At 35.1% G+C, this 21,217-nt stretch overlaps 1 protein-coding gene across 1 annotated transcript; it reads right to left on the bottom strand.

The window, feature by feature from the left end:
* Positions 1-7,920: 7,920 nt before the first annotated feature.
* On the bottom strand, positions 7,921-18,307 carry LOC109611602 (uncharacterized). The gene is made up of 5 exons (XM_005189216.4): positions 18,089-18,307; positions 11,792-11,999; positions 9,231-9,417; positions 9,058-9,174; positions 7,921-8,991 (listed from the first exon to the last, which is right to left on the bottom strand). Exons 1-5 carry the CDS (start codon positions 18,230-18,232, stop codon positions 8,031-8,033), a joined length of 1,617 nt encoding a protein of 538 aa, XP_005189273.1. The 5' UTR covers positions 18,233-18,307; the 3' UTR covers positions 7,921-8,030.
* Between the last annotated feature and the right edge of the window lie 2,910 nt (positions 18,308-21,217).

The raw sequence follows: 21,217 nt of genomic DNA, 5'->3' as shown, positions 1-21,217 counted from the left end.
ACCTAAGTTGTAGCACTTGCTGAGGCAACGGCTGCGGAAACTCTCCTGATACACTTCACTTCTCATAATTAAGGATCAATACATATCTACCTTTTAATATAGTTCCCTTGTCCCGTCCTATATCCCGGATGTGCATTTTTTTCTCGAAAGTTCATGATGGAGGATATGAAAAGTTTGGTCCCGTAATTTAGTTTGATCTAAAATCAAACCTAAGAATTTAGGCTATTGCCAATTATGTTAGCACAATAATCTAATTCTGTTAGCAATATTTTAAATTAAATGTTTCATTTTCAAAACGATTCGAAAATTATTTTATAAATTTCCAACAAATTCAATTAGTATGCGATTGCAACCTTAATTAGAATTGTAAAATGAATAGAATTGTGTTTAATTATCTACAAATCAATTGGGCAAAATCAAAATTACATTCAATCGCTATAAACATACATATAGGCACATGCATATGTATGCGGATATTTAGGTCAAGGGGGACACGAGAAGTAAGGCTGGCTAGTTTACGCATGATGTAAGTCATATGGAAACGGACGTATTTCAAATTTAATTTTTAACTATTTTATTGCATACGTATAGGCGCTACTCGCATTTTTTAATACTCTACACCACAAGGTGGTCAGGGTATTATGTCTTAGTGCATTTGTTTGTAACAGGCAAAAGGAAACGAGATAGACCCATAGTTCCTTTTGATGATCTGCATAGAATCACATTCTGAGTCGATTTATGCATGTCCGTCCGTCCGTCTGTCCATGTATTTTTGTAAACAAAGTACAGTTCGCATTTATTGCCCTATCCAGATTTCATTTGTTTGGCCCAAGGACGAAAACTATTGAAATTGGAGATAATCGGTCAAAATTTAGTTATAGCTCCCATATATATCTTCGTCCGATTTGCTTTTTTTGTGCACCAAACGTGTAATATCGGTCCGAATTGTATGGAATTTCGCATATACACCCAAATTAGGCCTGAAAGTAAGTATGCCAAATTTGATCGATATCGGTTCAGATTTGGATATAGCTCCCATATAAAACTTCGACCGATTTACGTTTTATTGTGCACCAAACAACTAATATTTGTCCAAATGGGATGGAATTTTGGCACTTACGACCGAATTGAGTCTAGAAGCTAGTATGTCAAATTTGGTGAAGATCGGTTCAGATATAGTTATAGCTCCCATATATACTGTTCATCCGATTTGTTATATTTGTTACCCACAGCCACCGCATGAATTATGGCCTTGAAACGGCCAATGAAACCGTCACACGCTATCCGAATGTTGCTCGCGGTATTTTGGCTCAGTATCGGCGAAGCGCTTGCTTGAGGTGATCGACATTTTTTAGTGCCAACCTTGCTTTCGAAAATACTTCAGACACAATAGACCAACGGATTGGTATTCGGAGAAAATGTCCGGTGGTGGTGGTGGTGGTCCTTGTGCGCTGCAAATGAAGCGAGTAACCTCAATTTGTAACCATTCTTGGGTGGCGAGTACTGAGTCCTGTTGGAATGTCCAAGGTCTGCGGCCAAAATGTTTGCGTGCCCGAGGCTTTAATACACCCTCTAGGATATTTTCGAGATAATATTCGGCATTTATTCTGATGCCATGATCGATTAATACGAGCGGAGAGCGACCAACGGCTGTTATGGCGGCCATCACCATGGCCAGCGCTTGAGTTCTGGTGGCCAACCGAAGGTGCACATTTTCAGCTGACCTCTTTGGCAAGTAAACACGATCATTTTGTTTGTTTACAGAGAAAGGAGAAACCCAAATTCGGAAGTTCCCCACTTTCGTCCAAGCGAAGCAACTCTTTGGCTCTTTTGAGTCTATTTTCTTTCTGTTGCGGTGTAAATTCTTGCACTTTTTGGAATCTCAATAGCTTTACTCCGAGCTCATTTTTTAATATTTGCCGAATGGAATATTGCGAAATGTTTAGCTCACGAGCCATTTTTCGGCCACTGCGACGCGGGTTTCGATAAAGTCGCTTCTTTACTTTTCGAACTATTTCTGTTGATGTTGCTTTTTTATTCCGTCCACTTTCTTGACGTCGGGCTACGCTTCCAGTATCACAGTATCGAGCGATGGTACGAGACACAAAAGATTTATTCACATTTAAATGCTGGAGTGCTCTAACGATAGCCACTTGTGATTTTCCAGCCAAATATAAAGAAATCACACTATCACGCTTGAATTCCATCACGAATAACTTTTTTTTTGGAAAATTCTCACCAAAATGCTTTTGTACGCTTGAAAACAATATAATGAGCTGTCACTGGAATAATGTTAAAAGCTGTCAGATGACTGGCTTAGAAATTACAGCAGTCTGAAGTTGGTTGCAGTTTTTTCATATAACCCTGTATATTTAATATGTTCGATATTCTTCGATGAGTAGAAGAAATGTTTTCTAAAAAGTCATTCAAGAGATTAAAAAAACGCCTTTCATGAAATTTCGCCTTCTCTGGCATTTTTTTGCTATAGTCCTTCCACAAAAATTTTGTGGATATTTAAGTTAACTTCAAGAGCAAAATTGAGGTCTTATATAGTGTGACAACATATAGGAGGTCTTACATAGATAAAAATAGACTTCAATTTGTACATGATCTTAAAGGGGATACCACATATAGTTTTCCCCTGGATCCGTAGGTTGTCCCACTACATTATAAAGCCTTTATATGAAAGAAAGACACCAATGACTTGGATTACATTTCAACAGCTTACAAAATAGTATTACATACAAAAACGCCATTTACCGCCCGCACTCATCTCGACAAGTGTTATGTCATAACTGTCTGCTCCATGTGTGTACTTTGTATATAAATGCATTTGGTTTCTTACTTCTAAGGAGAACAGAATTTGTTTTGCTTTCAAATATCCCGTCTGACTTCTGACTGCTTAGAACTGGGCTGCTTGGTAAATATGTCAGGCATGGCTGGCATCTCAAAATGCAAAAGCCTTAACAAACTGAAATGGATGGAAAACATTTGTATTCCCCGGAAGCCCTTTGCACAGTAGCCACAGCGAATGGGAAAGAACTACTCTCTAATCCTTGAGACGTTGCTCAGTTTGTTTGCAGACTGTTTGTTGTTGTTGGTGTTACATTTCTTATTCTTAGATTTAACTTTTGAAATGTCTTGTGAATGGTAGTAGGCAATGCATTTATTTTTGTTTTTGTTTTTTTTTTCCACGTTCTGGTATAGTCCCCATATAACGGTACCTCCCGATATTCGGTATTTTGATGATTTATGCCACATTTTTTCACGGATTTGTCTGGAAATTGGTATTTGTAGGTCATAACGGGTCCCTGAGCGTGTGGCAAAACATTGCATGTATAGGTCCACGTTGTGGTATAGCCCCCATATAAAGGTACCTCCCGATATTCGGTATTTTAGTTTTTTTTGCCACATTTTTTCACGGATTTGTCTAAAAATTGGTATTTGTGGGTCATAATGGTTTCCAGCTCCGTTGGCGAAACATTGCATGTATGGGTCCATGATTTGGTATAGCCCCCATATAACGGTACCTCCCGATATTCGGTAATTTGATGATTTTTGCAACCTTTTTTCACGGATTTGTCTGAAAATTGGTATTTGTTGGTCATAATGGATTCCAGCTCCGGTGGCGGAACATTGCATGCATGGGTCCATGATTTGATATAGCCCCCATATAACGGTACATCCCGATATTCGGTATTTTTATGGTTTTTGCCACATTTTTTCACTGATTTGTCTAAAAATTGGTATTTGTGGGTCATAATGGGTCCTAGTTCGTGTAGCGAAACATTGTAATTATAGGTCCACGTTTTGGTATAGCCCCCATATAACGGTACCTCCCGATATTCGGTAATTTATTGGTTTTTGCCACATTTCTTCTAATGTTTCTTTTACCCTAAGGTGGAGGGTATTAAAAGTTTGGCCCGGCCGAACTTAATGTTTTTTACTTGTTTTTTTGTACTATTTCGATTTAACACAATTTTGAAAAGTAGATGTACCAAAAATGTTATTGTTTGTGGGATATTTTGTAAGGGAGGGATATGGTGGTTTGAAGGTACCCTAGATGAAATCTATGTTTTTAGCTTAAATCAGCCTTTAGAAAATATTCCTAAAAGTTAATGGTTTTAAAGGGGAAAGATAGCTCTATTTTAGATCTTTTTTTTTAAAGAAAACATAATTGAAAAATTTATATTTATAGCTCTTTTGGTTCTCCACGAAATATATTCAACAGCAGGGTTTTGCCGACAGCCAATGTTTGATTATTTACATATATTATGACTTTCGTTATGATTATTCAAATTGTTGATCCTCTATGGAGTAGGTTCCGAAAGAATGGGCCAATAGTGTCCAATTCGTATCGAACCTAAATAAATATGATATAAATATTACAAGGAGCCAGGCTTAGACTTTATCGACTACTTCCTATACTTTATATGAAATTAATGCAAATTTTTAAAAAAATCTTAAAATGTGCGTGAGGTACCAGATATATTCGATCGAAGCATTCCATTTTCATACTTCATCTAATGCAAATAAAATTATTGGAATGGTCAAAATTACAAGAAAATCGAACATTTATATCCAATTTATGGGAAATCATAAATTCCATATTTATCTCAAGTTTCTGGTTAAGAGAGATATATTTAGATACAGCAAGTTATAAAGAATCGCTGACTTATTTCGCAAGTTATGACAGATCATGTGGGCAGGTATCAGAAGAAATTTACCAATCTCTACCATCTTTATAATAGATTTTGTATTATGGAAATATTGAAATGTATCAAGTCTAGAATGGAATCGGATATTAATTTCACTTTGAGCTTCATGGATATTTAAAATTTTGACCCCTTATAGGGGAGGTAACAGAAGGAGTAGACCAATATATCCCTTCTTTTATCTTCACAGCAGAAATTGTGTTAGTAAAAATAATGGCATGTGTGAAATATAAAGAGAACCCGATGTTTATTTCGAATTTTATAAATGTTTTGGTTATTCAAGAGTTTGAACATTTGCGGAGGAGGTACCTGAAGGAATAGTCCGATCTCTACCGTGTTTATAACAGATCCAGTGTTGATAGAAATATTCAGATGTGCCAAGTATGTTAACTTCGCGTTTTATGAGCTTAATGGATATTCAAAATTTCTACCTTTTATGGGGGAGGTACCACAGGGAGTGGACCGATGTATTCCATCTTAACACCAGACCTTGGGTTAATGATAATATTGGGATGTGTGAAATTTGAAGACAATCGGACTCTTATATCACACTTTATAAGAGTTGTAAGTATTCAAAATTTTGACCCTTTGTGGGGGAGGTACTTGATGGAGAGGACCTATATTGTCCATTTTCGCACCTGACCTATCGCTGACGCAAATATTAGGATTTGCAAAGTTGGAGCAAAATCGGATTACCTTTTGTCTTTCTGTGCAGAATATATGTATTCCATACTCACACCAGGAGTGGACCGATATTCTTCATTTCTGCATCTGATGTAGCATCGATGCAAATACTAAGATTTGCAAAGTTGGAGCCAAATTGGGTTATCCTTTCTCTTTCTGTGCAGTGAAATATTTATTTTTGGGAAATTTCTACCTTTTGAGGTCGAGGTATCAGAAGGAGTGGACCGAATTTGTCCATATCCGAAGTCGATCTAAGTTTGACAATAATATTACAATATGCCAAGTTTGAACCAAATCGGATACTCCCTTTGAGAGTTATCGTGCGCACCAGCCAAACAGACGGACGGACACCGCTAGATCAACTCCAAATGTCTTGAAACGGATTTGGTCAAAAAGGACCTAGGGTATACAACCGATATTTTTGGCCGTATCAAATAATATATACCATCTCTAGTCATATGTTAGAGGGTATAAAAATCCAAGTTTATAGTTCAGTTGATCCTTTAGAAATTTTATTTAAAGAAGCCTTCTAAGAAGGTCCTTAAGAAAATATGTTTAAAAAGCCATGCTTATAGCTCAGTTGGTCCTTTAGAAAATATGTTTTGAAAAATCCACGTTTATCGCTTTGTAGATCCTTAAGCAAATCTTTTTAAAAAATCCCTGTTGGTCCTTTAGAAAATCTATTTAAAAAATCCACGTTTATAGCTCCGTTAGTCCTTTAGAAAAAAAGTTTAAAAAATCCACGTTTATAGCTCTGTTGGTCCACGTCTATAGCTCTGTTGGCTTTTAGGAAAATATGGTTATAAAACCCACCTTTATAGCTTTGTCGATCCTTTAGAAAATTTGTTTAAAAAATCCCATTTATATTTTCTAAAGGACCAACTGAGCTATAACAGTTGGTCCTTCAGAAAATATTTTTAAAAATTTACGCCTACAGCTCATGTGGTCCATTAGAAAATATGTTTAAACAAGTAAAAAAACATTAAGTTCGGCCGGGCCAAACTTTTATACCCTCCACCTTAGGGTAAACGAAACATTAGAAGAAATGTGGCATAAACCATTAAAATGCCGAATATCGGGAGGCACCGTTATATGGGGACTATACCAGAACGTGGCCCGATATATCTCATTTTCAATACCAACCATGGGGGCTACACCAAAACGTGGACCTGTAATTACAATGTTTCGCCATACGAACTAGGACCCATTATGACCCACAAATACCAATTTTTAGAAAATTCAGTGAAAAAATGTGGCAAAAACCATCAAAATACCGAATATCGGGAGGTACCGTTATATGGAGGCTATATCTAATCATGGACCCATGCATGTAATCCTTCGCCACCGGAGCTGGAACCCATTATGACCAACAAATACCAAATTTCAGACAAATCCGTGAAAAAATATGGCAAAAATCATCAAATTATCGAATATCAGGAGGTACCGTTACATGGGGGCTATACCACAACGTGGACGTATAAATGCAATGTTTTTCCACACGCTCAGGGATCCGTTATGACCTACAAATACCCATTTTCAGACAAATCCGTGAAAAAATGTGGCATAAATCATCAAAATACCGAATATCGGGAGGTACCGTTATATAGGGACTATACAAGAACTAGACACAATGCAAATTGCTCTGCTAAATTTTGGCACTCTACGTCAAATAATGTGGGCTGCATACAGACAGACGGACAGACAGACAGACGGACAGACAGACAGACAGACAGACAGGCGGACATCGTTAAATCGACTAAGAATTTTATGCTGATTATGAATATATATATATTTATGGGGTCTAAGACGAATATTTAAGGATGTTACAAACGGAATGACAAAGTTAATATACCCTCCTTTCCAAGGTGGAAGGTATAAAAATCCCATTTATAGACCAGTTGGTCCTTTAGAAAATGTATTTTTTGAAGTCCACGTTTATAGCTCGTGTGGTCCAGAAAATATGTTTTGAAAAATTCACGTTTTTAGGTCTGTTGGATTTGTAGAATATTTGTTAAAAATATCCACATTTATGGCTCTGAGAATCCTTATAGAAATCCAAATTCTTTTGGTCCTTTAGAAGATATGTTTGAAAAATTCAGGTCAAGTAAAAAGTATTTTGAAAATTTACATTTGTTATAAAACCAATGATATTGATTTTGTCATAGTAGGGTATCCTGAGTATCCTTTCCCACAAATCTAATCCTGTTGTAATGCAAGATGCATGGGTGTATGTAAGTAAACAGCATTATTCCTTTCATTTTTTTATTTTAAACAGTTTTTTTCGAATAGTTTTCTTTGTTGTGTCGTGGCCTTTTAAAACAACTCTCTAAAAAGGATTTCAAATAAATCGGCTTTTGTGTTGGCGATATACCGCTGCTGCTGTCTTGCTTTTAAATAAATGTTAACATTTACATGCACACACTTACATAATCGTATATTTTTGGTTTTATATGAAATTATATAGGCTGAAATAGGGGTCTGGCTGAAAAATCATGGACGAAAATAGCTATCGTTAGGCTAATGATTATTTTTGGATATTTCTAATTTTATTTTTGTTATATTTATTTTCTTCATCAGGAAATTTAATCATTTACTTAACCTAAATAAATAATAGTTTTTTCAAAACAATTTTTAACGGTCTAAATTCTGAGCCATTAGCGTTTTGAACAATTCCCTGACCTCACGTTTCACCACCTTTCCATTATTGTTCTGAGGCAGATCCTCAACGAAGTAGACACCATTATGCAGCTGCTTCTCGGGTTCGACCAATCTCGTCTTAACATGATCGATAATTTGTTGTTCGGTCAATTTGCTGCCCTTCCTTCTAATCACCAGGGCACCGGGTACATCGCCGACCCTATCATCGAAAATACCAACCACACAACAATCCGCCACCTCGGGCAATTCCCGTATGGCATTCTCAATTTCTCCCGGCCAGTAGTGAAGACTGCGATATTTCAAAATATCTTTTTTGCGATCCACAATGAACATATAGCCCTCATCGTCGATATAACCAAAATCACCGGTTCGTATCCAACCCATGGAATCCATAATACGCTGAGTTTCAATGGGATTGCCATAATAACCGCTCCAACGGCAGGGCATCTTAGCCACTATTTCGCCCACTTCATTGGGTCCCAAACGTTTACCGTCATCATCGATAATTTGCACCTGGACATTGGGTATTATCTTTCCCACCGCCTTGCCGTGCACAATGCCAAATTTTCCCGCAATCACACCAACTTCCGTGATACCATAGATGAAAACAATTATGGCTTTGGGCATGACTTTTTGTAGCTTTTTAAAATTTTCCTCCGAAACATAACCTCCACCAACTTGAACCTCTCGAATGGTTGATACATTTTCTGCCCTAAAATCGGTACATTCATTTAGGGCCACTACATGCATGGGTGCCAAAAAAGTCATAGATATTTTGTATTTTTTGACCAGCTCCACAAAATAGGAAGCAGAGAAAGGTTTACTGGAAATAATGCGGGTAAAGCCAGCATAACAGTTGGACACAAGGCATGAAAGGCCACTCACCCAATCTATGCCACTGGATACAAAAACAACATCGTCGGCATTTAAAAAACTGCAGAAATGAAGAACACGTTAAAAAAAAAAACATTTTCTAAAATTGTTTTATATTGCAACCTACTGATGGTCGGGCATTAGTTTTCCCCCAGGCAATGTCACGGCCTTTGGCAGACCAGTTGTTCCAGAGGAGCACAAAATGGCAATGGTTTGTTCGGAACCCAATGTGGGGTTTTCGGGTCTGAAGGAAAGAAAGAAATCTGATTTTTTCAAATATATATTCATTGCTTCACTTACGTATAAAAATATTCCATTTGGTTCGGCACGAAGAGATCCATTACAGTGGGAACACCCTCGATATGCTCACTTGTGGTATAAATTTCGGGCTTAAACGATTTTGTGGTTGTGTGTATCTTCTTATAATCTCTGCCATCACAGAAGATAATCGGCGGTTTTGTTATGGCAAAACAGTGGGCAATGGAAGCTGTAGGGGAGAAGATATGGAAATTAGTTTAAAATTTTTAAAACTTCGAACTCCATGGAGGATATACACAAAAGCCCATCAAATAATGCGGCTAAGGACTTGAAATATGAAAAAAATAAAGCGAATTTTTATACCCTACACCACATAGTGGTAAGGGTATTATGTCTTTGTGCATTTGTTTGTAACATGGAGAAGGAAACGAGATAGACCCATAGTTACTTTTGAGAACCTTCATAGAATCACTTTCTGAGTCGATTTATGCATGTCAGTCCGTCTGTCCGTCCGTCCGTCCGTCCGTCCGTCTGTCCATGTATTCTTGTGAACAAAATGCAGGTCGCATTTATTATCCGATTGAGATTAAATTTTCCAAACAATATTTTTTTGGCCCAAGGACGAACCCTATTGAAATTGGTGAGAATCGGATCAAATTTAGATATAGCTCCCATATATATCTTCATCCGATTTCGGGTTAATTGACCACCAAATGGCCAATATCAGCCCAAATGGCCCGAATTTTGGCACATGTGACCGAGATTAGCCTTAAAGCAAATACAACAAATTTGGAGAAAATCGGTTCAGAAACAGCTATAGCTCCCATATATATCTTCATCCGATTTCGGGTTAAATGTGCACCAAATGTCCACTATCAGTCCAAATTACCTGAATTTATGCACACCCAACCGAGTTCGGCCTAGAAGCAAGTATATCAAATTTGGAGAAAATCGGTTCAGATATAGCTATAGCTCCCATACATATCTTTCATCCGATTTGGTGTTTAAGCCTCTCACATTCGTAATATGCACTCCACATAAATGATATTTGGTACCAGATATAAGATACAGACCAGAAATAGCTGTTTGTCATTTTATCGAAATCGGTTCAGATTTGGATATAGCTCCCATATATATCTTCATCCGATTTCGGGTTAATTGTGCACCAAATGGCCGATATAAGTCCAAATGGACTGACTATAGATATAGCAACCATATATATGTTTCATCTGATTTAGAGTTTTAGTACCATACATTCGTAATATTCACTCCACAACCGTGATATTTGGTACCAGGTATTAGATGGAGCACAGGAATAGCAGTTTTAAATTTTATCGAAATCGGTTCAGATTTGGATATAGCTCTCATATATATCTTCATCCGATTTCGGGTTAAATGTGCACTAAATGGTCAATATCAGCCCAAATCAAAAGTCTAGAAGCTAATACGTAAAATTTGGAGAAACCCGGTTCAGAGATAGCTACAGTTCGTAAAATGCACGATAGAATTAGATAGATTTTGATTTTGTACCAAATATCTCATAGAGCTCTGAAATGCCCTGTATAAACCTTTTTACGAGAGCTCTACTAAATATGCATAGTGGTGTAGGGTATCATATAGTCGGCCCCGCCCGACTTTTGAGCTTTCCTTACTGGTTATTTTTATATCCTACACCACATAGTGGTAAGGGTATTGTGTCTTTGTGCATTTGTTTGTAACATGGAGAAGGAAACGAGATAGACCCATAGTTACTTTTGAGAACCTTCATAGAATCACTTTCTGAGTCGATTTATGCATGTCAGTCCGTCTGTCCGTCCGTCTGTCCATGTATTCTTGTGAACAAAATGCAGGTCGCATTTATTATCCGATTGAGATGAAATTTTCCAAACAATATTTTTTTGGCCCAAGGACGAACCCTATTGAATTTGGTGAGAATCGGATCAAATCTAGATATAGCTCCCATATATATCTTCATCCGATTTCGGGTTAAATGTGCACCAAATGTCCACTATCAGTCCAAATTACCCGAATTTTGGCACACCCAACCGAGTTCGGCCTAGAAGCAAGTATATCAAATTTGGAGAAAATCGGTTCAGATATAGCTATAGCTCCCATATATATCTTTCGTCCGATTTGATCTTGAAGGCCCTCACATTCCTACTATGCACTCCACAACCGTGATATTTGGTACCAGGTATTAGATGGAGCACAGAAATAGCTGTTTTAAATTTTATCGAAATCGGTTTAGATTTGGATATAGCTCCCATATATATCTTCATCCGATTTCGGGTTAATTGACCACCAAATGGCCAATATCAGCCTAAATGGCCCGAATTTTCGTACATAAGACCGAATTCAGTCTAGAAGCTAATACGTCAAATTTGGAGAAACCCGGTTCACAGATAGTTATAGTTCGTAAAATGCACGATAGAATTAGATAGATTTTGATTTTGTACCAAATATTTCATAGAGCTCTGAAATGCCCTGTATAAACCTTTTTACGAGAGCTCTACTAAATATGCATAGTGGTGTAGGGTATCATATAGTCGGCCCCGCCCGACTTTTGAGCTTTCCTTACTGGTTTCTTTATTGTATATATGTACCTTCGTGAAAGTTGGGATTGACGGCATGAAATGGTGTCCCGTTGAAGAGACAACCCAATACCACCGGAGTCAAATAGGTGGTGTTACGTGCTGCAATGCCAATAATATCTTCACTTGTCATTCGTCGTCCTTTCAAATAAAGAGCAAAGCGTATGGCCAATGATAACATTTCCTGATTGGTGGAGACCTTGCCATCGATGTCATCGATCTGAAATTAGAGAAAAACAATTTAAAAGAATCAGTCGGTTTTGCAGACATATGTATACCCTCAGCCAATGTTTGATTAATTAAATATATTTTGACACCTGTTACAATTATTCAAATTGTTCACCCTCTATGGAGTTGGTCCCGAAGGTATGAGCCAATATTGTCCATTCCGTATCGAACATGAATAAATATATTGGTTACTTGCTTCACTTTACATGAGCTATGTAATAATTTTTAGAAAATGTTAGGAAATGGTGCCAGTTGTAGTCGACCAGAGTATTCCATTTTCATACTTAATCTACTACAGATAAAATAATGGTACGGAAAAAATTCGAACATTTATATCAAATTTAATCCGAAATCAGTTTTTTGGTTAAGAGAAATCGCTGACTTGTTTCGCAAGTTATGGCAGGTAATAGTATTGAAAATGGTGAGGTACCAGAAGGAGTTCGTAGATATATATCTTCACAACAGATCTTGTGTTAGCAAAAATGTATCTATGTATGAATATAGTTGGATGTTTATTTCGCTTCATTTGAGCGTTTTCTTTTTCAAAGTCTTGAACCCTATGTGGGTACCAGAAGAAATGGTCCGATCTCTAGTGTCTCTATATAACTGATCTTTTTTTTGATAAAAATATTGAGATGTATCAAGTGTGGATGGAATCGGATGTTAATTTCGCGTTTTATGAGCTTCATGGATATTCAAAATTTTAACCTTTAGTGGTTGAGGTACCGGAAGCAGTGGACCGATATATCCCATCTTTACATCAGAACTTGGGTTAGTAAAAATATTGTGGTTTGTGTGAAATATAAAGAGATCCGTGCGCTTATTTTGGATTTTATAATCGTTTAAGTTATTTAAAACTTTGACCCTTTGTGGGGAAGGTACCAGAAAAAATGGTCCGATCTCTAGCATCTATATAGCGGATCTTGTGTTGATATAAATATTGAGATTTGTTAGGTCTGAATGAAACCCGCTGTTAATTTCACGTTTTATGAGCTTCACGGATATTCAAAATTTTGACCCATTGTGAGGAAGGTCCTAAAAGGAGTAGACCGATATATTCCATCTTCACACTACACCTTGGGTTAATACAAAATATTGCGATGTGTGTAATTTGAAGACAATCGGATTCTTACTTCATATTTTATAAGAGTTATTATAATTATACAAAATTTTGATCCTTTGTGGGGGAGGTACTTGATGGAGTGGACCGCTATTATCCATTTTCGCACCTAACCTAGCACTGATGCAAATATTACGATTTGTAAAGTTGGAGCAAAATCGGATTATCCTTTCTCTCTCTGCAGTAAAATATTTTCGTTGAAAATTTCTACCTTTTGTGGGGGAGGTACCAGAAGGGTATAAAAAGTAGTAGCAAGTTAAAAGGCAGTAAGTTCGGGTCGAATTTTGAATTCCCTCGTTTCGTTGACGAGTCTACATTTGGAGATACAGAGGGACCTCTTGCATTTGGAGATGATCGCAAATTATTTAGGGGTTCAAATAAACCAAAAACAGAAATATTTCCATGATCCAAAATTGAAACCAATCGACACGATTTTGCCTGAGAAGAGAGATAAGAACAGGGAAGAAGTCTAGCATTTTGGATGACCATGAGATTATATTTAGCTGTAACTAACAGCCCGATGGAGTGCGTAAATATTGGCCAAATATCCCTGGTCAAAAAGCTCAGGGTAATTTCAGGACAGTGCTCTATCACATAATTTCAAAAGCGAAATCTTCCAAAATGAATTTGGATATGAGGGGATTTCTACAATTTGTAGTGGTCGGCCCCGCACGACTATAGCCTTTGCTTGTTACATTTCAATTTTATTAGCAATAATTCTTCAAACGACTTCGAATTTCTTTGTCAATTTTTCCGTAAAGACAATAAATCATTATTATTTGGGAAATATTCAAGAAATTTGATAATAAACTTTTAAAATTGTCTTTCACTAATGGCTTTATAACGTTTCTTATCGGATTTTATGATTTCTTGAGTGTCGTACTCATAAACAAGTAAGAGATTTATTTTAGGCTGTTTGATTTCGGGGGGTCTAAGTCCTCAGTGATCGTTGTTTTTTACTTTGTTATCTAATGAATATTAAAGAAGAAAGTATAGTGTAATATAATATAATATAATATATATATATATATATATATATATATATATATATATATATATATATATATATATATATATAGTATATATATAGTATACTAGCTGAACCCGGTGCGCTTCACTACCCCTGTTGATTTTATATGCATTCAAAATTTTATTTACGAACATATGTTGGATAAAGAAAAACAAATTTAAAAATTAAAAAAATAAATATTGCACTAATTTAATGCGTTAATACATGCATACACGAAGGATTTGTCCTTTGGATTTATTTATTTCATAGCAAATACCAAGCGTGCAGGAAACTGCAATTTTTTTAAGTAGAGTGGCATTTCTATTGCAATTAGTGAATTCGAGATAGCAACATACTTCCCCGTAATAAACGTATTTCAAATAAATTGTTGTGTTGTTTTTTAGTGTTAGCCTAAGGCGTTGTGGGTCAATGGATCTTATTAAAATCATATCCCAATCTGATCCGATTTAAATACAATTTTACAAAAATTATTTTTACACCAAACTCCGCCACACCTTTCATATTTCATTGAAACTGGTGCGTCAAATATGTGAAATCGGCCGAGAATATATATATGGGAGCTATATCCAAATCTTCACTAATTTCCAATTAATTTATCACATTTATTATTATAACCAAATTCCGCCACACATTCTGAATTTCATTGGAATCGGTCATATATATCGTGTTTGGTGCATAATATGTATGAAATCGCCCGAAATATATATGTTAGCTATATCCAAACCTCAACTGATTTCAATATAATTTGGCAATTTTTTCTGGTGCCAGATTTTGTCTCTTTGTCTTTCGCTTTGGGTGCATAAAATATGTGAAATCGGCTGAGTATATAAATGGGAGCTATTATCACATCTGAGCGTATTTGAATATAATTTGTCAAATTTATTTTTGTACCAATTTTAGCCACTCATGCCGAATTTCGTTGGAATCGGAAATACTTATCGTGTTTTGTGCATCAAATATGTGAAATCGGCGGAAAATATATATGGGAGCTATATCCAAATCTGAACCGATTTTAATATAATTTGACTAATTTATTTTCTAATCAAAATCCCGTTACATATTCCAAATTTCTTTGGAATCAAACATACATATCGTATATGGTGCATAAAATACATGAAATCGGTCGAAAATATATATGAGAGCTATATCCAAATCTGAAACGATTTTAATATAATTTGACAAAAGTATATTTGTTTTAATTTCCGCTACACATTCCAAATTTCATTGAAATTAGAGATACATAGCGTGTTTTGTGCATCAAATACATGAAATCGGTCGAAAATATATATGGGAGCTATATCCATCCATATCCATATATTTAATTTGAGAAATTCATTTTGGCTCCCAATTCCGTTACTTATTTTAAATTTCATTACAATTGGAAATACATGTCGTGTTTGGTCCACCAAATACATGAAATCGGCCGAAAATGTATATGGGAGCTATATCCAAATCTGAACCAATTTCAATATAATTTGGGAAATCAATTTTTTAGATAAAATCTACCACACGTTTCAAATTTCATTGAAATTGGGGATACATAGCGTGTTTGGTGCATCAAATGCTTGAAATCGGCCGAAAATGTATATGGGAGCTATATCCAAATCTGAACCGATTTCAATATAATTTGACAAATTTATTTTCGGATTAAATCCCGTCACACATTCCAAATTTCATTGGAATCGAACATTCATATTGTGTTTGAGGCATCAAATGAACGAAATCGGTCGAAAATATATATGGGAGCTATATCTAAATCTGAACCGATTACAATATAATTTGGCAAACTTATTTTTGTTCCAAATTCCGTTACGTATTCCAAATTTGGAGACTGCCAATCAATAGATATGTGCATATAAAATCTAAATTTTTGGGAGGTACCTCCGATTCGGATGCTATATCTCCAGTTCCAAGTGGAAATTCAAAAATGTATATAGCCTATGTTACTTTCAGGCGATGTTGCAGTATATATGGAAATTTTCAGGAAAATCTATTCAGCAGTTCTCGAGTCCATAAATTACAAACAAACAAACAAACAAACAAACAAACATACAAACATTTTCCTCTTTTATAGATATAGAATATAATATAATTACTTAAAAAGATTACGAAATAAAGTCCATTCGTTTCACAAAAGAGTTACTTACATTTTTGAGATTGAAAGTTCGTAGTTTCAAATTTTACAGAAATTAGATGTTGTAATGGAGTGGCTAGATTTAGAAGAAATGCCAACAGAATTTTGGTTTTAATTTAATTGTATTGGGTTGAAAATTGTTTTTGTCATAGGAGTTATTGTTTAATAACTCCTGGGGAGAATATTCCCAAAACAAAAACCAAGGGAACGGATGAGGATTGGTGGCTCTTTATATTACCATCTTTCTCCACAAAGAAATAAACTTTTTTTTATAAAGACAACTTTTACGGAAGCTTAACTAATTTGCAAGAACAAAATAAGCAGAAATACCATATCACTTCTGGTGAAGCATAACACAGGGGTATAACCTATCAAATATTGAAGCATAACACAAGGGGTATTACCTTCCAAATGTTTTAAATAAAACACTCTCACTTTATTCTCCTTAATTTTCGATAGATTTGGTTCAGTTTTTACCCTCAACCATAGTATGGAGGGTATATTAAGTTTGTCATTCCGGTTGTAACACCTCGAAATATACATTTTAGACCCCACCAGGTATATATATTCTTGATCAGCATAAAATTCTATGTCGATTTAGCAATGTTCGTCCGTCTGTGGAAATCACTGGTATTTAAAGTTCGTAATATATACTACGGCCTAGGACAGAAAATGGGCCATGTAGGTCCACGTCTTCGTATAGCTTCCATATAACGGTACCTCCCGATATTCGGTATTTTTATGATTTTAGCGATATTATTTACCGGAATTATTTCAAATTTGGCACTTGAAGTTCGTAATGGATAATACAGTCTATGACAGAAAATTGTCTGTGCGGGTCCACGTCTTCGTATAGCTCCCATATAACAGTACCTCCCGATATTCGGTATTTTGATAATTTTAGCGACATTTTTTACCATAATTGCTTTAAATTTGGCATTTGAAGTTCGTAATAGATACTACATCCCAAGACAGAAAATGAGCCATGTAGACCCATGTCTTCGTATAGCCCCCATAAAACCGTACCTCCCGATATTGGGTATTTTGATCATTTTAAAGACATTACTTACCGGAACAATTTCAAATTTAGTGTTTGAAGTTCGTAATGGATACTACAGCCTATGACAGAATATTGTCTGTGCGGATTCATGTCTTCGTATAGGCCCCATATAACGGAACCCCCCATATTCGGTATTTTGATGATTTTAGCGACCTTATTCACCGGAACTATTTTAAATTTAGAGCTTGAAGTTCGTAATGGATTCTACAGCCTATGACAGAAAATTGTCTGTGCGGGTTCACGTCTTCGTATAGGCCCCATATAACGGAACCCCCATATTCGGTATTTTGATGATTTTAGCGACCTTATTCACCGGAACTATTTTAAATTTATAGTAATGGATTCTACAGCCTATGACAGAAAATTGTCTATGCGGATTCATGTCTTCGTATAGGCCCCATATAACGGAACCCCCATATTCGGTATTTTGATGATTTTAGCGACATGATTTACCGAAAGTATTTCACATTTTCTATTTGAAGTTCGTTATGGATACTACAACCTATGCCAGAAAATTGTCTGTGCAGGTCCACGTTTTATAAAGGTCCACGTGGTCGTATAGACCCTAATATACGGCTACATTCGGTATTTTTAAAATTTTAACAGAATTTTTAACGGATTTTATTATTATTATTTTTTTTTAATTGCCAACTTTGTGCCAAATGGTGGAAGGTATTCAAAGTTCAGCCCGGCCGAACTTATAGCTTTTTTACTTGTTTTTTTTCCAACAAACTCACCTGTATCACTTTACTCGGATGCATTTTCATTTGAGCGAACAAAATTTTACCCAGCGAATTATCTTCCATATTGTACAGCGATGGCGTTTTCCGGCCAGTCCATATTTTATTGTACTTGTCGTAGTTGACTTGGAGAAAATCCATAATTTTATGTTTTCGATGTTTTAAAATTTTCCGTGGGGCTATATTCTTTGACGATCACTTTACTACTGCCAAAAATAGTTGCAAAGTCTGAGGGTTATGTCTTATCTATCTAAGCATGTGTCTTATCTATCTAAACAATGCTGACGGTATCGATTGGTAGTGGCCACTTTTAAATTTGAGATAATTCTAAATTGAGATAATTTTGTTGAATGCCGTTGTCATTTGTTAGATTTGTCTTTATCTTACCGTTGGCGATTGTATACAGTGGAACCACAAAATATGATTCCATTTAATAGGACATATTTAGCATTTTGTTGTTTAATTGTTGTATATTTTTTAGAAAAAAAAAACTTAAACTAGATTTTACAATTTTTTTATAATCCACGCTTTAAGAATGGTCCTTTCGAAAATATGTTTAAAATATCCAAGTTTATAACTCTGTTGGTCCTTTTGGAAAATATATTTAAAAAATCGTATTTTATTGCTCAGTTGGTCCTTTAGCAAATATATTCGGTTAGTATAAGTCGGCATTGCCGACAGATTTAGACCCCAGCTTTCAGTTATGATTATTCAAACGGTTGATCCTTTATGTGGGTGGTTCCGAAGCATTTGACCAATATTGTGCACAACAGATCTTGCGTTAGCAAAAATGTTTGGATGTGTGAAATTTGAAGAAAGTTGGGTGCTTATTTTGCTCTTATGGCTCTTTTGGTCCTTCAGAAAATATGTTTAAAAAATCCAAGTTTTTGGCTCTTTTGTTCCTTTAGAAAATATGTTTAAAAATCCACGTTTATAGCTCAATTGGTCTTTTAGAAAATATGTCCCCAAAAATCCAAGTTTATAGCTCAATTGGTCCTTTAGAAAATATGTTCTGAAAAATCCACGTTTATAGCTCTGTTGGCTCTTAGCAAGAATTCGCGTTGATATCTCTCTTGAATTTTTTTTGAAAATATTTAAAAACCATCAGAAAGCCCTTTTTAAAATATGTTCAAAGCCTGAGCAAAATAAGCAAAATATTATTATCTTCATAAAAAATATGTTTAAAAAATCCACGTTTATGGCTCTTTTGGTCCTTTAGAAAATATGTTTAAAAAATCCACGTTTATGGTTCTTTTGGTCCTTTAGAAAATATGTTTAAAAAATCCACGTTTATGGCTCTTTTGGTCCTTTAGAAAATATGTTTAAAAAATCCACGTTTATGGTTCTTTTGGTCCTTTAGAAAATATGTTTAAAAAATCCACGTTTATGGCTCTTTTGGTCCTTTAGAAAATATGTTTAAAAAATCCACGTTTATGGCTCTTTTGGTCCTTTAGAAAATATGTTTAAAAAATCCACGTTTATGGCTCTTTTGGTCCTTTAGAAAATATGTTTAAAAAATCCACGTTTATGGCTCTTTTGGTCCTTTAGAAAATATGTTTAAAAAATCCACGTTTATGGCTCTTTTGGTCCTTTAGAAAATATGTTTAAAAAAATCCACGTTTATGGCTCTTTAGGTCCTTTAGAAAATATGTTTAAAAAATCCACGTTTATGGCTCTTTTGGTCCTTTAGAAAATATGTTTAAAAAATCCACGTTTATGGCTCTTTTGGTCCTTTAGAAAATATGTTTAAAAAATCCACGTTTATGGCTCTTTTGGTCCTTTAGAAAATATGTTTAAAAAATCCACGTTTATGGCTCTTTTGGTCCTTTAGAAAATATGTTTAAAAAATCCACGTTTATGGCTCTTTGGTCCTTTAGAAAATATGTTTAAAAAATCCACGTTTATGGCTCTTTTGGTCCTTTAGAAAATATGTTTAAAAAATCCACGTTTATGGCTCTTTTGGTCCTTTAGAAAATATGTTTAAAAAATCCACGTTTATGGCTCTTTTGGTCCTTTAGAAAATATGTTTAAAAAATCCACGTTTATGGCTCTTTTGGTCCTTTAGAAAATATGTTTAAAAAATCCACGTTTATGGCTCTTTTGGTCCTTTAGAAAATATGTTTAAAAAATCCACGTTTATGGCTCTTTTGGTCCTTTAGAAAATATGTTTAAAAAATCCACGTTTATGGCTCTTTTGGTCCTTTAGAAAATATGTTTAAAAAATCCACGTTTATGGCTCTTTTGGTCCTTTAGAAAATATGTTTAAAAAATCCACGTTTATGGCTCTTTTGGTCCTTTAGAAAATATGTTTAAAAAATCCACGTTTATGGCTCTTTTGGTCCTTTAGAAAATATGTTTAAAAATCCACGTTTATGGCTCTTTTGGTCCTTTAGAAAATATGTTTAAAAAATCCACGTTTATGGCTCTTTTGGTCCTTTAGAAAATATGTTTAAAAAATCCACGTTTATGGCTCTTTTGGTCCTTTAGAAAATATGTTTAAAAAATCCACGTTTATGGCTCTTTTGGTCCTTTAGAAAATATGTTTAAAAAATCCACGTTTATGGCTCTTTTGGTCCTTTAGAAAATATGTTTAAAAAATCCACGTTTATGGCTCTTTTGGTCCTTTAGAAAATATGTTTAAAAAATCCACGTTTATGGCTCTTTGGTCCTTTAGAAAATATGTTTAAAAAATCCACGTTTATGGCTCTTTTGGTCCTTTAGAAAATATGTTTAAAAATCCACGTTTATGGCTCTTTTGGTCCTTTAGAAAATATGTTTAAAAAATCCACGTTTATGGCTCTTTTGGTCCTTTAGAAAATATGTTTAAAAAATCCACGTTTATGGCTCTTTTGGTCCTTTAGAAAATATGTTTAAAAAATCCACGTTTATGGCTCTTTTGGTCCTTTAGAAAATATGTTTAAAAAATCCACGTTTATGGCTCTTTTGGTCCTTTAGAAAATATGTTTAAAAAATCCACGTTTATGGCTCTTTTGGTCCTTTAGAAAATATGTTTAAAAAATCCACGTTTATGGCTCTTTTGGTCCTTTAGAAAATATGTTTAAAAAATCCACGTTTATGGCTCTTTTGGTCCTTTAGAAAATATGTTTAAAAAATCCACGTTTATGG

Source organism: Musca domestica, unplaced genomic scaffold, assembly GCF_030504385.1.
Source record: "Musca domestica strain aabys unplaced genomic scaffold, Musca_domestica.polishedcontigs.V.1.1 8, whole genome shotgun sequence".
NCBI classification, from domain to species: Eukaryota; Metazoa; Arthropoda; class Insecta; order Diptera; family Muscidae; genus Musca; species Musca domestica.
This window is presented reverse-complemented; position numbering and strand designations above follow the sequence as displayed.